Raw genomic sequence first — 16,712 nt, 5'->3', positions numbered from 1 at the left:
GATCCAGAGACTAAGCAATCGATGGAGTGACGCCACAGTGGATATTCTCGACCGAAGAAGTTCCGAAGCCAAAGATCAGCTAGAAAAGTGCTTGCATCGGTATTTTGGGATAAGGACGGTGTCATCCTTATCAAATATCTTAAAAAGGATGAAACCATCAATGTTGGGGTTTATTCCAACTATTTGATTGAGCTGAAGGAGGTTCTGAAGAAAAAAAAAAAAACGTCGGGGAAAATTGAGCAGTGGTGTTCAGTTTCTCCAGGACAATGCACCTCGCACAAGGCTCATCAAACCATGCAATTGCTGGTGAATCTGGGTTTCACCTGTACCTCATCTACCCTACTCACCTGATCTCACCCCCTCCGACTATCACCTCATCCCACATTTCAAAAAACATTTCAAGGGCAAACTTTTCCATCCGATAAGGCACTCATTGCGGAGGTGGAGGGCTGGTTTGCACAGCAGGACAAGACCTTCTATTTCGAATGTTGCAACATCGTTGTGAAAAGTTTATTGAGCTTCGGAGGGAATACGTTGATTAGTGTATTAAAATGGTTCTTCCAGGTAAATTTCTTCTTGGTGATTTCATGAACTTTCCAGCCTTGCCTCGTACAAAATAAGGGGATGAATAGTCGAAATAGGCTTAGAACTAAAGGAAGACAAATATATAATGTACAGAAAACTCCATTTTCCGTTGCTATATAAAAAAAGTGTATTTCGTTTCATCAGTGTGAAAAGGAATGGCCGGATAAGGCGGTGAAAAGTGCATCTACACGGATTGCTGTGATATTTATACCGGAGGTACCTCATATCCAAAGATAACTTTGGTCAGAAGATCAACTTCAAATTCTTTTGAATTTCGAAGTTATTGTTGGAAATTCGAAAATCAAAAAGTGTTCATACCTCGGAAACGACTTAAGTTACGAGGGTGAAACAAAATATACATATACTTTGTTTAAAGAGTCTTATCCGAAACAAGAAACAACGTATTTCGTCATTCAAATTTCTAGCGAAAAGCGTGTCGAAAATATTCGAATTCAAATATTTTTTATTTTATGCTTGAGTGACCACCTTCTATTTCCCAGCATAGAAGCAGCACCAACCACCCTATAATATATTTTGATCATGGTCTGATACTCGCGGTGCAACTTTGTGTAAAATGAGGAAAACCAAAGTCGTACACGCCGGGAAGATATGCAACCCGCATTACTCCAAAATATTTTTGGCCTGCAAAAATACTGTCAGAAGTCAAAGATGATCAAATTTAAATTTCTGACTCGTCATGAATGGCTACATGACAGTATAACTCTCATAACCGTACCTCTTCGAGAAGAGAGCGCTAGTGCTGCTGATAAGCGAACTGTCATTGAACTACTGTTACGTTTTTGTCTAAACTGCGCACTGGCAATTCGAATAGTGTTAATGCTGCAGGGCTAGAAAGGGAACAGGAAGTTTCGGATATGTGTGCATCTGTCATGACGTTCTTCGAAAAAATCATTTTACTCTGTAACTTTGGAGTCGCGATCTGTTCGCAAGGAGAGCTCATAACAATTGAAAAAGCTATTGTGGCAACGAAACTTCGCAGTACTGTTGACCATTTGGTACTAATCTTTGAAGGAAGATATATTCGACACCCAAGAGATCGAATAATGAGTATAAACAAAAATCTTAGCCTGGAACAAAAAAAAAAAAAAAAAAATGCCTCTATGTAGCCATTTAGTATTTATACTACGATTGGTTGTATTGTAGATATGTTAGGGCCATATACTGCGATCACAAATGACACAGCAATGGGAAAATATGTTTCAAGATCCAAACGGGGTAACGATTCTCATGGCACAAGGGATATTTATTGTGTGAATTGCGGCTTTCAGGATACAACTGAATATTTGGAAGAAAGAGGATTTACAGTTTTAATGCCTACACTGAAAGATAAGCGCACGCAATTGATTACGGCTGAGGCGAACTTTTTCCGCTATGTTACAAAAATTCTGTGGGTTGCTGAGACCCTTTATGGCATTCTTGGACAAATATTGTCTTCTCGTCACCAACTGGACAACAAGTTGGATTATTATACCGGATACCTTCTTTTTTTCATAATATTTTTGGCAATCGTCTTAATTCTGACGATGGCCTCGACGAGGAAGTTCAACAAATGGAACGACAGCACATCGCAGAAAACACATTAGGAATAGACAGTAGCGTAGCCAGGATGTGTGTTTGGGGGGGGGGCAAGTGCTGTTATAGGTACATATAGAAAAATTACAAACAAAAAAATATATAAATATAAAAATATATAAAAAATTACAAACATCAAAGCACCAAAGTACATTATCGGAGCTCTTTGGGGGGGCCCGGCCCCTCCGCCCCCCTTCCCTACGCCACTGGGAGTAGAAGCTAAACAGCACGGTTGACAGGTGTACGTGTACACGCTCTTTTGCAAAAGTTACATCTGCGGACGTCCTGGATTTCCCGGAGTTGACAGAAAAAGACCTAAGAATTCTTTGTACACTCATGACCAAAATTATTGTCGCATGTCTATAAATATGTTGTTGTAGGAATATAATTTGATAACGAATTCGCCCGGTATTTCTTATAATGTTAGTATGTGTATAATCAACAAAGACATGTATGTGGCAAATTCCATGTCAAAGGAGCACTAAATAAGAACAATAAAACGAAAATAAAACTATCTTGCCCATTTAGCAACATTTTCTTTTTCTCATTCTAATTTTCGTATTTATAATTCTTTTCCTATGAAATTTACCACAAATATACATTTCCCGATTACACACACAGTACCAATTTTAAAAGTATCCTGCAAAATCATTATCAAATTATATTCTTACAAGAAGACAGTTATAGATATGCGACAATCATTTTGGACATGAGTGTACATGTTCCTGTCAGTTGTCTCGGGCAGTTTCCTACTCAGCTGAAATGATAAACGAGAGCTCTCTTCGTGGCTAAGCGGTTAGCGTACGCGCAATTGTGTTTGAACTCGGATTCTATTCTAGGCGGGAACTCATGTGGTTCGGATTCCACGTTAATCAGTAGGTCCACGTCTCATATAGCCTCGCTGCTGAAAGGGGTGCTAAACTCAAAATCAACTCAACTCATGCAATGATGAATGAAGATAACAGCACCAATCTCCATTTCCTGAAAGAAAATACCCATATAGTTAAATTCGAGGTACGATCTCGACATGTTAGTAGGAAGACGGCGAAATATAGTAGAAATATGTAGAAATTTAAACGGTGAAATACACTGTTTCTTGTTCCCAGTAAGACCCTTCAAACAAGGTATATGTATATTTTGTTTCACCCTCGTAACTTAAGTCGTTTCCGAGATATGAAAACTTTTTGATTTTCGAATTTCCAACAATAACTTCGAAATTCACAGGAATTTGAAGTTGATTTTCTGGCCAAAGTTGTCTTTGGATATGAGATACCTTTGGTATAAATATCACAGCAATCCGTGCAAGGGCATTTTCACCACTTTATCCGGCTATAGATACGCTTTCATAGTGTAAGTAGGAGGACTTCCAAACTATGCGAACTCCTACTTTAGCCTAGTTTATCTACAACTAGGCTTGTTCGGAATCCACGTTGATCAGTAGGTCCATGTCTCATATAGCCTCGCTGCTGAACGGGACGATAAACTCAATTCAATTAACAATTAGTTAATCTACAACTAGGCTACTGGTTGCAATAGTTGAATAAGATCAAGGACGGAACCTGTTCCTTGGACGCTGAATCTATATCAAAGAGCCATTACTCGTTACCCCTTAGTTTGTGCTCTATGGAAATTAACATTAAAACTGGAAGTGGTAATTGATGTCTGTCACTTCCGGTTGCAATAAAAAGAATAAAATCAGAGATGAAACATATCTTTGACACTGAATCCATATTTAAAAAAAAAAAATGCTTGTCGCTAACTAGATTCACATGCGATCAGTGTTATAACAGAAAAATCGTATATTTTCATCACTTCCGGTTTCAACAGATAGACAAAAGTCGAGATAAAATTCATTCTTGGGACGTTGAATCTGTATCAGAAACCGTTTATCTGATATCCCTGATCGTTTTTACTCTGTAGAAATAAGTATTGAAACCGGAAGTACTAATAAATTCCGTTTCCAGTCTATATAGAGTGTTGCAGGTGGTCATAATATGTTCTCTTGAGACACTGAATCCATAGCTGAAACCCATTTGTCACTCTCTTTTTACCGTTTTTCTTCTATGGTAAGAAACATTGAAACCGGAAATGACTAATTTTTTACCACTTTTGGTTTGAATAAGAGAGGAGATGAGACCTGTTCTTGGAACATTGAATCGATTGCAAGAAAATGCTTCTCGATATCTCTTAGCGTTTTTGATCCGATACCTGTGGACAGACCCGTTTTATAAAACTTCTCACATTTATGCATGGGATAGTTTGGAAATCTGATAAACCGAATAGTTTTGTGGTCCAATGGCACAAGCCAATTTATATTTTTTCTTCTTTTAAAAATTGAGTTGTATATATTTCATTACTCCATTGTGTATGTATGAGTTTTACAAGACTCAAAATTGTGCACATATACTCCACTAATAAAGTTATAAACGAATGTGATGATTCCTGATATCCTGTTTATTTTAGTGCATTGAAAAGTAGCAATATGTCATATGCCACTGAATGTGTAAATATGTTTATTATACACATATCTGTTGTATTGTCTGGCATATATGTTTCTGTATTATATCTAACTTCAAATAATCTTATATATACAAGGGCGCCGATCCTGGGGGTCAAGGGGGGCCGGGCCCCCAAACCTTATGTGGGCCCCCTCATTGTATTTATGAATATACAATATTTGGCATAATTTGAATGCAATTTGTCTTAAAATCCTCATATATGCCTTCTGCATTTAAATGACCCCCCCAAATTTACAGAAAAATAGTATATATACGTTAATAAAAGTATATTTTTTTAGATCTATTATAAGTTAGCATTTTGCATTACTAAGTGTACTAAGATAAAATTTTACTTACTTATGACCCATTTCATGAGCAATTACAAAAACACTTTCAAAATTATGTCCTTCGTTCATCGTACAACTATATTGAGTGTTGCACATTCCTCCTACCCACGCTAAACCTATAAGAAAACAGAATTAACTCATTATATTCTACATCTATTCTCGTATATACGTGAGAATAGCTGCTTATAAATATCACAGCTTCCATTATTCTAAAATATACATTATATTGTGCTTTAAAGTGTATATTAATAGAATTAGGACTTTGGATCATTTTTCTTCCCTTAGCTTGTAGCAACGAACTTATTTTCCCGTGGGACTTTCCTCAGGAGCCGTCACTGTGTATAAAAGTTGAACTCATACAGTAGAAGCGAGGAAAAGTTTCTCTCTCTTCTTCTTTTTTTTTCCTTCTTCGAAAATTTCACCAATTTTAACCCCAACCCAAGTATGAACGATGTAAGAACTTCAGAGAAGTGTATGATCTGTCAGGAAAGTAAATGTACACCTATTTTTCGAGTCTGGCATTCCTGCGCTCCATCCGTGAAGAGTATGAGAATTAAATCAATCAAATGTTTACTGAGGGGCAAAAAGAAAAGCTTAATCTGAATAAGACATTGCAGAGGGGCACAAGCTGTGAATATTGTCTGTTCACTCTAGGATGGAAGATTGTTTACAAACAACAATTGTAGTGCGAGCGTCAAAACCTTGCTTCTCACCCCTACATGGTTAATTCATCGTTGCCAGGCACATGAATCTCCGAACCGAATGTACCTACTTCTGCACAGTCATGGACCAAGTGCTATTACTACATAAATTGCTGCTTTTGAGATGACTGAGATATTAACGTTATGAAAAATTGAGTTAGTATTATGTAATACAATCTTACATATAATGCACACTCAATTTTGTGCAAGTGTTCTTGCTCGAAAGTGTGCGAAAACCTTGTACGCCTGGCAATATTGGAAGATGGCAGTTTGTGTTGTATTGTCCGTTCACTGTAGCTTGGCGCTGTGTTTTGACACAAAACCTGGCCAGCGAATCTTAGCAGTCCTTCCCCTACTTTCCTCTTGTAGCAGTGGTAACAGTGGAACTAACTCATCAACTTTAGCACTAGTAGGGTTTGGTATTTGCAAGTTGCGTAAATTTCGAAAGAGTTTACTTCTTCTCTAATCAGGGCCGTAACTTGTGTGGGACAGGGGAGGGGCAACTTCCCCCCAGGGAGGTTCCCCGCCGTTCGAAGGGGCCCATTTGGAGACGAAATTTTCTTAATCAATATACAATACGAACATGAAATTATAAATGAAGCATTAAACAGTTTCACTACATTACATAAAGCAGCGCACAAAAGGTAAATAAAACAAAAGTGAGCCTTGTGCCCACTTCAGTAAGAAACGTCTATTATTAGGGGCCCTAGAAATAACATTTATTCGTATGGCTTTGAGATTTGTCAATGTTGTCCCCTTAATTGTCATGTATGGAATGGGCCCAAGGGCGTAAGTAACGGCCCCGCAGACCTTGCCGTGAGGGAGGGCCGACAGGCTCCGGGGGGCATAAATAGTAAGAAAAACTTAGAAAGAGGGGGGGCAAGAATGAGAAAAACAACTTTTTCTAGGAGGCCCAAATACACATATTAATGCTTGCCCCCCAGAAAAAAAAATATAAGTTACGGCGCTGTCTCTAATGTGAATTTATTGGTACACTTCTCCTAATAGTTAACTATATCAGGTTGGTCTTTTTAAACCTTAGGCCGTGGAGAGAAACAATATTACAGGAGGATAGTATTCATATTTTAAGAAGGTGGGGAAAGGAGAGCAAGGATGAGAAAGATGAGAAGAAAGAAAGAAAGAGAATGAAAGAAACACTTCTACATTTACTTCATAATGAATTTAAACACACATAAACGAAAAAGGGATGTCGGAACCCTCCACCATAATATTTGTGGAAGTGTTGACAATATAATATTCTGAAGGAATATATTTCCCGCCAATTCTGGGGCCTCGATGTTTGGCCCAATTCTGGCCTTGCAGCAGTGGCGGATCCAGGGGGGCGATCATGGCGATTGCCCCCCAAAAAGGAACCTTTCTCATTTTATATATTTAAATAAAACCCAATCCCAGAGTTTGGAGCTCTTAAAAATAGCTCTAAGTAGCAGTATTAAAACCCACCGCCCTCAAGAAGTCCGTCCTGGATCCGCCCCTGCCTTACAGAAGCTACTATCTAGTCATTCACCTCGTGGGACTGAGGAAAACCTTAATAAGGAATACCGGCCAGAGCCGCGTTCATGCCCACGCTCGATCTATCTATTTTAATGCCTTTTTTCGTGTTGCACAGTGTCTGGTAAGGGCACCCAAACAGGGCAAATGTGTACAGCTTTAAAATATTTAAATGTTAAAATTCGCTTTATATTGTACTTTGAACACTGAATTCAATGTGTATTATATTCTTCTTACAGCAGCATGGTTTATTTCCTAATACTTTAAGTCTATGGTTGTTAGTATTTATAATTATTGCATCATACTAATCCTTCTCAAAGCTCGTTCAATTAGTATGAAATTCTACACTTAGCAGTTTGCAACATTGCAAACCTTCACCAACAGGCAATATGTGGGGAGAATATTTCCACCTATACTCGCATCGAAATTCCCAGCCCTTGTTTACAATCAGTACAATATGTTTCCGTCGCCTTATCATGAAAACAACGCTGTCCAGCGAACCTAACGGTCTTCGCTACCTCTGTTTATTGTTTACAACACAAACTGCCATCTTCCAATATTGCCAGGCGTACAAGGTTTTCGCACACTTTCGAGCAAGAACACTTGCACAAAATTGAGTGTGCATTATATGTAAGATTGTATTACATAATACTAACTCAATTTTTCATAACGTTAATATCTCAGTCATCTCAAAAGCAGCAATTTATGTAGTAATAGCACTTGGTCCATGACTGTGCAGAAGTAGGTACATTCGGTTCGGAGATTCATGTGCCTGGCAACGATGAATTAACCATGTAGGGGTGAGAAGCAAGGTTTTGACGCTCGCACTACAATTGTTGTTTGTAAACAATCTTCCATCCTAGAGTGAACAGACAATAAACAATAAACAGAGGTAGCGAAGACCGTTAGGTTCGCTGGACAGCGTTGTTTTCATGATAAGGCGACGGAAACATATTGTACTGATTGTAAACAAGGGCTGGGAATTTCGATGCGAGTATAGGTGGAAATATTCTCCCCACATATTGCCTGTTGGTGAAGGTTTGCAATGTTGCAAACTGCTAAGTGTAGAATTTCATACTAATTGAACGAGCTTTGAGAAGGATTAGTATGATGCAATAATTATAAATACTAACAACCATAGACTTAAAGTATTAGGAAATAAACCATGCTGCTGTAAGAAGAATATAATACACATTGAATTCAGTGTTCAAAGTACAATATAAAGCGAATTTTAACATTTAAATATTTTAAAGCTGTACACATTTGCCCTGTTTGGGTGCCCTTACCAGACACTGTGCAACACGAAAAAAGGCATTAAAATAGATAGATCGAGCGTGGGCATGAACGCGGCTCTGGCCGGTATTCCTTATTAAGGTTTTCCTCAGTCCCACGAGGTGAATGACTAGATAGTAGCTTCTGTAAGGCAGGGGCGGATCCAGGACGGACTTCTTGAGGGCGGTGGGTTTTAATACTGCTACTTAGAGCTATTTTTAAGAGCTCCAAACTCTGGGATTGGGTTTTATTTAAATATATAAAATGAGAAAGGTTCCTTTTTGGGGGGCAATCGCCATGATCGCCCCCCTGGATCCGCCACTGCTGCAAGGCCAGAATTGGGCCAAACATCGAGGCCCCAGAATTGGCGGGAAATATATTCCTTCAGAATATTATATTGTCAACACTTCCACAAATATTATGGTGGAGGGTTCCGACATCCCTTTTTCGTTTATGTGTGTTTAAATTCATTATGAAGTAAATGTAGAAGTGTTTCTTTCATTCTCTTTCTTTCTTTCTTCTCATCTTTCTCATCCTTGCTCTCCTTTCCCCACCTTCTTAAAATATGAATACTATCCTCCTGTAATATTGTTTCTCTCCACGGCCTAAGGTTTAAAAAGACCAACCTGATATAGTTAACTATTAGGAGAAGTGTACCAATAAATTCACATTAGAGACAGCGCCGTAACTTATATTTTTTTTTTCTGGGGGGCAAGCATTAATATGTGTATTTGGGCCTCCTAGAAAAAGTTGTTTTTCTCATTCTTGCCCCCCCTCTTTCTAAGTTTTTCTTACTATTTATGCCCCCCGGAGCCTGTCGGCCCTCCCTCACGGCAAGGTCTGCGGGGCCGTTACTTACGCCCTTGGGCCCATTCCATACATGACAATTAAGGGGACAACATTGACAAATCTCAAAGCCATACGAATAAATGTTATTTCTAGGGCCCCTAATAATAGACGTTTCTTACTGAAGTGGGCACAAGGCTCACTTTTGTTTTATTTACCTTTTGTGCGCTGCTTTATGTAATGTAGTGAAACTGTTTAATGCTTCATTTATAATTTCATGTTCGTATTGTATATTGATTAAGAAAATTTCGTCTCCAAATGGGCCCCTTCGAACGGCGGGGAACCTCCCTGGGGGGAAGTTGCCCCTCCCCTGTCCCACACAAGTTACGGCCCTGATTAGAGAAGAAGTAAACTCTTTCGAAATTTACGCAACTTGCAAATACCAAACCCTACTAGTGCTAAAGTTGATGAGTTAGTTCCACTGTTACCACTGCTACAAGAGGAAAGTAGGGGAAGGACTGCTAAGATTCGCTGGCCAGGTTTTGTGTCAAAACACAGCGCCAAGCTACAGTGAACGGACAATACGAATAGTGCATTGTGTAAATAAAGGACGACACCGAAAGAGAAAGCCAGAAGCAGCTGTTAAACTTACAAAAAAAGAGTAAAAATTGTCGAAGTGGGAACATAAAACATAAATACAACAAATACGCCGACAACTAAACGGTCACCATGCCTTGATCTTAGTGTAGTGGTTAAGGTGCTGGCTTACAAATGCAAAGGACGCAAGTTCGAATCCTCGGCAAGGACATTTTTAAAAATTTTTGTTAATAATACATACAAATCATGAGAGATGGTAAAAGAGGTCGTATTTAGTTTTTCGTAGCAATTATTATTGGTAATGTTTAGTACTGATAACACTTTTTGTCTTTGCGTATTGCTTTTGTTCTTGTCTTCATTTCGAAAGAGAAGAATATCCGAACAAATGCCACCAAAATTCCTCATATTTTGAATGTAAACGCCATTTGCAATTAGTGAAGAATAAAAATTGAACGTTCCGAAGTAGCTGCAAAAAGTAAAAGGAAAAACATGGAAGTCGACCATACTCATGGTTATTAAAAATACAATTTCTACATGCCTTACACCTCCCGACCACGTTTCTACGTTAGCAAGTAAGAGGCTTGTGTTTAGGTTAGGCTCGTCAATACGTTTTGCAAAGGGGCCCGGTTTAGCTCTAACGCACCACAGGTGCGAGAAGGGAGAAAAACACTTTTTCTCTCTCCCTCTGTGTGTCTATTTATCTATCTATTTGTATATATATAACGCTATTTGTGAATGCCATAACCACCCTAATTTTCAGCGGATTGAGACGAAACTTGGCACAAACATTAATTGTTGAAATATCTTGATGAGTTCGTTAACCAGAATAATCAGATGAAAATGTTCAAAATGGTGGCCCTTCAAACTCTTAAAAAGTTCCAAGGGAAGCAAATTTCGCCCATAAATAGGTATTCAGAAGGTTTGAATAAATTTTCCTCTTTTACTGAAATATTTGTGTGCAGAAACTTATTGAAATATTGGACCCGATTAATCGCCTAAAGAAGGTTCACGCCCTTTCGCTACGGTCAGGTTTTTTTTTTTTTTTTTTTTTTTTTTTTTTTTTGCAGGAGGGGGTTATCTTCCTATTGGAACAAGATGATTGTTACTGATGATATGAAATTACACATTGAAAGTGAAGAAACTTGTGTAACGTGTTATTTGAAAGAATAATATAATAAATGTGCATTCCTCTAACACAGAGAACTCATGTATTTCGAGTTCGGGAGCCTGAATGGCGAGGAGTGTTATTTGATTTGCTTTTTAGTAACACATTGCATTGCAAATAAAGGTAGACAACATTAGTGGTAAGTAAAACAATAATAATAATAATAATAATAATAATAATAATAATAATAATAATAATAATAATAATAATAATAATAATAATAATAATAATAATAATAATAATAATAATAATAGGTGTTGTTTGTGGCAAGGCAATATCTTCCTCAGTTCTTCTTCAAACGTAATGATTGTAACGCCATATCTCCCTTACAAACAAAATATTAGCAATTTATATCGAGAGAACGGGAAACTGTAGAGCGATGGGACCAACGTTGGACAGTACGCACTCATAGTACTCAGAAAAGTAAGCGATTTCAATGCAAAAGGAACGAAGAGTCATTGTCATGGGTACTCATGGGGCCACGGCAGAGCCCTCTCTAGGCAAAATGTCGATAGCTTATATCGAGAAAACAGGAGGTGATACTGGGATGGGACCAACGTTGGACACCGTGGACCCATAAGGCGCATCGAAAAAATTAGGGAGGCGGGCGCCAGCCAGCCTTACTTATTTCCACATAATAATATAAAATTATATTGTCGAAATACACACACGAGTTAGCTACTAATATTTCATATTATTATTATCATTATTATTATTATTATTATTATTATTATTATTATTATTATTATTATTATTATTATTATTATTATTATTATTATTATTATTATTATTATTATTATTATCTACAGCGTCTTTTCATTACGTGAGCATGTTTGACATGAAACCAAAGAGAAAATCCATCCTGTAGCGAAAAGAAACAATACTTTCTCTCAAATGGATAAAATATCAAGCCGAGATTGATTCGAACTCGCATGGACGGCGCGAAAAGCCAGTGCTTTGTCCACTATTTTTTTAACTGACTCACCGAACGCGTTTCAGTAACTTACTTATTGCTAATTTTACTTGCTTCACTCGTTTAACTTGCTTTTTCTAATAACTTATAACGACAGGGACACGAACACAGAAACATCGAGAACAGTTAAAAATGATAGATGCTCTCCCGCCGAGAATCGAACCCGAGACTCCATACACCCAAGGCTCACGTGCTAGCCTCTAGACCACCGGTGATAGCAACGCTCACTTCCTGTGTCGTTAGGGATTACGACCACTGTCTTGCCAGCTATCACTTCTGTGGGTTGTATACTATGATCACATGTTTCTTCTTTGCTGGAAGAGTAAAACCTACATTATATGTAATACATGAGGTATTTAGACCTACATGCTCTTCATATAATGTAATAAAAGGGTCATGGTGTCGGATTTTAATACATGACGTATTGCAGTATACAACATGCTTTGCATTACTTGTTTGTTTGTAGACAGCTACTAGCTTAGTGTTCTGAAAGGTTGTGTATAAACTAGGGATAGCCCGTTCCGGAATTATTAGTTTTCGGACTCCCGAAAGTAAAGCCGGACAAATTCCGGAATTCGGAAAATTCCAATTTTGTAATAATTTCGGAATTCGGAAAAATCCAGAATTTAGAAATTTCTGATTTCGTTAACATTCCGGAATTCGGAAAATCCGGATTTTTTCGAAAGTCGGAGTTTTTCTCAATTCCGGAATTTTCTAAATTCCGGATTCTTTCCGAGTTCCGAAATTCTTCTGAATTCCGGAGTATAACTGAATTCCATAATTTTGCGAAATCCGGAAAGTGAAAGTTCCGCTTCCGAAAAATGAATTTATTTTGGTTAATATGAATCGTGGCGGAAATAAGTCTTTGACCAGGTAATGGCGACTGCTTTGAAAGAAATGGGGAGTATGAGAATTCAATCTGTCATATTTGTAGTTTCGTGTGGAGAAAGAACGAACTTGTGAACCAGTGGTTTAAGAAAAACTCAAGTTATTAATATAAACTTTGCCGACTTCATAAAAGAAATACGAAAGATATTTTGAATCGAAAAATATAACATACAAGTTTGCAAGCGGAGACAAAGAAACCTAACGTAACCAGACTAAAGACGGATCGTTTACCGCGTAGCGATCGCGGTTCAGTGGTCAAGGTGCTTCTGCGAATGCACGTTGCAATTTTTTTTTCTTACTTTAGAATTTTTGGTGGCGATTGATCAGCGATAACATACGTTTTATTATATTCAGATATTTGAATACTCGGATGTTTCAATACTTGAACTATCAAATCTTCAGGAATAATAATAGTAATAATAATTATTATTATTATCTCGTAGAAGATTAAAAGCTAGAAGCTAAATTATCGCTCAGGTCATACCATTACAAGCAGAAACGTGACATTTGGAAAGAATATTTCGGTTTGGTTTAATGTTGCTCACGAGAGTAGGAGTTTCTCATCTCGTTTCTAAAACAAATAAAATAACATGAGAATTAACATTTTACATTCGAGACGGGTCAGGGCTAAATCAAAATTTTCGTCTGTCTTTGGAGATGAGAATCGAGACGAGACGAAAAGTATCGTAAACATTTCCCGTCTTGTCTCGATTCTCGAAATAGTGTATGTCCATTCTTTAAGTAACAATTGCTCTGTAGACTGAATCTCATAGGCTATTTCGTTACATTGTATTTCAGAGCTCATTGAATTATGCTCTGTGTAGGTATTTTTGTAGCAAAGCTTTTATATTTACCTCTGCATATTCTAAAAATTAGTTTATTATATGCCTTACTGTCGCGTGATATTCAGTTATATTTATTACAGTTATTTTCCTCAAAACATACTTTCTACTTGAAACTTCAATAAAAGGTTCTAGTTTAAAATGTTGGTAGTTGCAGAGGTGTGTCTTGAAGGTACGGAACCCTTTCCCCGAAATCTCTACTTTTAAGTAAGTTTTGCCAAATTTCAGGGCAAGTTTAAAACTATTATTATTATTATTATTATTATTATTATTATTATTATTATTATTATTATTATTATTATTATTATTATTATTATTATTATTATTATTATATCAACTCCATGTATAATCTTTAAAAGATATACGGTTTGTATCTGAATAGTAAAAGCTAATTGACTGTCGATCTCGGTCGTCTGGAAGTCTTCAGGAGGCAAGGACATCGGTCACGTTCTGGGTTTGAGTTCCGAAGGGGCAAGTATTCGGGCTCGAGCAAAAAATTGTTAAAAGTTATAGGCTTCATCCAAACATATTCAAAACAGCTGGGAACGGGTTTGGGCTTCTCAACGGCTCGAGCGGCTCGGCTTACAGCTCATTCAATATCGAACCGAATCGAGAAGTGAGCCGAGCCAACAGCTCACCACACCGAGCCGATTTGATCCATCGGCTTAGTTGAGCTGAGTCGAAACGTGCTGATGAACTAGTTTCAACTTAGCTGGCTCGAACCGGTTCACATGAGCCGAGTAGGTGACCCATCCCAACCGAGAAAGCTCGAGCCATCGGCTCAATTGAGCTGAGTCGATGGCTTGTTCCAACTAAGCCGGCTCGGGTCATCGGCTCATCCCAACCGAGCCGACTCGAGCTGTTCGCTCATTTGATACGAGCCGAGCCGGTTGATATCACTACCCGAGTTGGTCTTCTGCTTGGGCTCAAGAATTCGACCGTGCAGGTCTCAGCCTTAATTTTAAGAACTACAGTATAATTTTAAGTACTACAAGAAAAATACCTTTGACTCGACTCGGATTGAACTCGAGTCGAGTCGAATTTTGGCTCGACTCCTGCTCATCCCTATTCGTATTTGTATTTTGTTTCCACTTCAACAATTTCTACTCTTTTTTTTTCTTCGTTTACCTATTGTTTCTGGATTTCTCTGTCGGTGTCGTCCTTTATTAACACCATGCACTATTCTTATTCCCAGCTTGTGACCCGCTTCAATGTCTTATTCAGTTTAGGCTTTTCTCCTTATATTGACTTGACATGTGATTGATTTAATTCTCACTTTCCGCGCACGACCGATGAAAATGTTTTATTATTATTATTATTATTATTATTATTATTATTATTATTATTATTATTATTATTATTATTATACTATTGAACTTGCACGGCGAAATTACTGTATAATACCATATCATTTCTGTAATTTTACTCCATTGTATGTTATTTAGTTTATTAATGGGCACTAAATTGTCTCCAGATCAACGAATAAATTAACTACGGCATGCACTTTGGTGGAAATATCATTGCAATAAGATTATTGGTTCGTTCCAAACATGTTCATGTAATGATATTTCCACCAAAGTGCATGCCGTAGTTAATTTATTCGTTGATCTGGAGACAATTTAGTGCCCATTAATAAATTAAATAACATACAATGGAATAAAATTACTGAAATGATATCGTATTATACAGTAATTTCGCCGTGCAAGTTCAATAGTATAATAATAATAATAATAATAATAATAATAATAATAATAATAATAATAATAATAATAATAATAATAATAATAATAAAACATTTTCATCGGTCGTGCGCGGAAAGTGAGAATTAAATCAATCACATGTCAAGTCAATATAAGGAGAAAAGCCTAAACTGAATAAGACATTGAAGCGGGTCACAAGCTGGGAATAAGAATAGTGCATGGTGTTAATAAAGGACGACACCGACAGAGAAATCCAGAAACAATAGGTAAACAAAGAAAAAAAAGAGTAGAAATTGTTGAAGTGGAAACAAAATACAAATACGAATAGGGATGAGCAGGAGTCGAGCCAAAATTCGACTCGACTCGAGTTCAATCCGAGTCGAATCAAAGGTATTTTTCTTGTAGTACTTAAAATTATACTGTAGTTCTTAAAATTAAGGCTGAGACCTGCACGGTCGAATTCTTGAGCCCAAGCAGAAGACCAACTCGGGTAGTGATATCAACCGGCTCGGCTCGTATCAACTGAGCGAAGTTGTTGTATTACTATACATCTGCTTCCGCCCCTGTCAAATCTGGTCGATCTCGTTGACGCGACATATTTGCTTTTTTATACCCCTTTCTTCGTTTACTGAACAAAACAGTAACTATTCTGAAATATACTACTGCGCATGCCTCGTAGATAAATATTTCTGATGCCAATAGTCCAAGGAATGTTCTTTTTCTTATTCCCAGCATGACCCTTTTATTACATTATATGAAGAGTATGTAGGTCTAAATACCTCATGTATTACATATAATGTAGGTTTTACTCTTGCAGCAGAGAAGAAACATGTGATCATAGTATACAACCCACAGAAGTGATAGCTGGCAAGACAGTGGTCGTAATCCCTAACGACACAGGGAGAGAGTGGTGCCCTTCCCGCTGGTCTAGTCGCTAGCACGTGCGCCTTTGGTATATGGACTTCCGGGTTCGATTCCCGGCGGGAGAGCATCTATGATTTTTAACTGTTCTCGATGTTTCTGTGTTCGTGTCTCTGTCGTTACAAGTTATTAGAAAAAGCAAGTTAAACGAGTGAAGCAAGTAAAATTAGCAATAAGTAAGTTACTGAAACACGTTCAGTGAGTCAGTTAAAAAAAAAAGTGGACAAAGCACTAGCTTTTCGCGCCGTCCATGCGAGTTCGAATTAATCTCGGCTTTATTTTTTATCCATTTGAGAGAAAATATTGCTTCTTTACGTTACAGGTAGTCCACTCTT

At 37.6% G+C, this 16,712-nt stretch overlaps 1 protein-coding gene across 1 annotated transcript in view; it reads right to left on the bottom strand.

The window, feature by feature from the left end:
- LOC145671452 (uncharacterized) overlaps nt 1-16,712 on the bottom strand; it is a 94,370-nt gene that overhangs the window by 44,083 nt on the left and 33,575 nt on the right. Inside the window, exon 6 of the mRNA XM_081740662.1 lies at nt 5,034-5,139. Within this exon, the coding sequence (XP_081596788.1) occupies nt 5,034-5,139 (106 nt within the window). The remainder of the gene's footprint in view (nt 1-5,033; nt 5,140-16,712) is intronic.

The sequence above is a fragment of the Thermobia domestica genome, chromosome 1 (genome assembly GCF_964235325.1).
Source record: "Thermobia domestica chromosome 1, izTheDome1.hap1.1, whole genome shotgun sequence".
Lineage (NCBI taxonomy): Eukaryota > Metazoa > Arthropoda > Insecta > Zygentoma > Lepismatidae > Thermobia > Thermobia domestica.
Note: the sequence above shows the minus strand (reverse complement) of the source record. Positions and strands in the feature narration are given on the sequence as shown.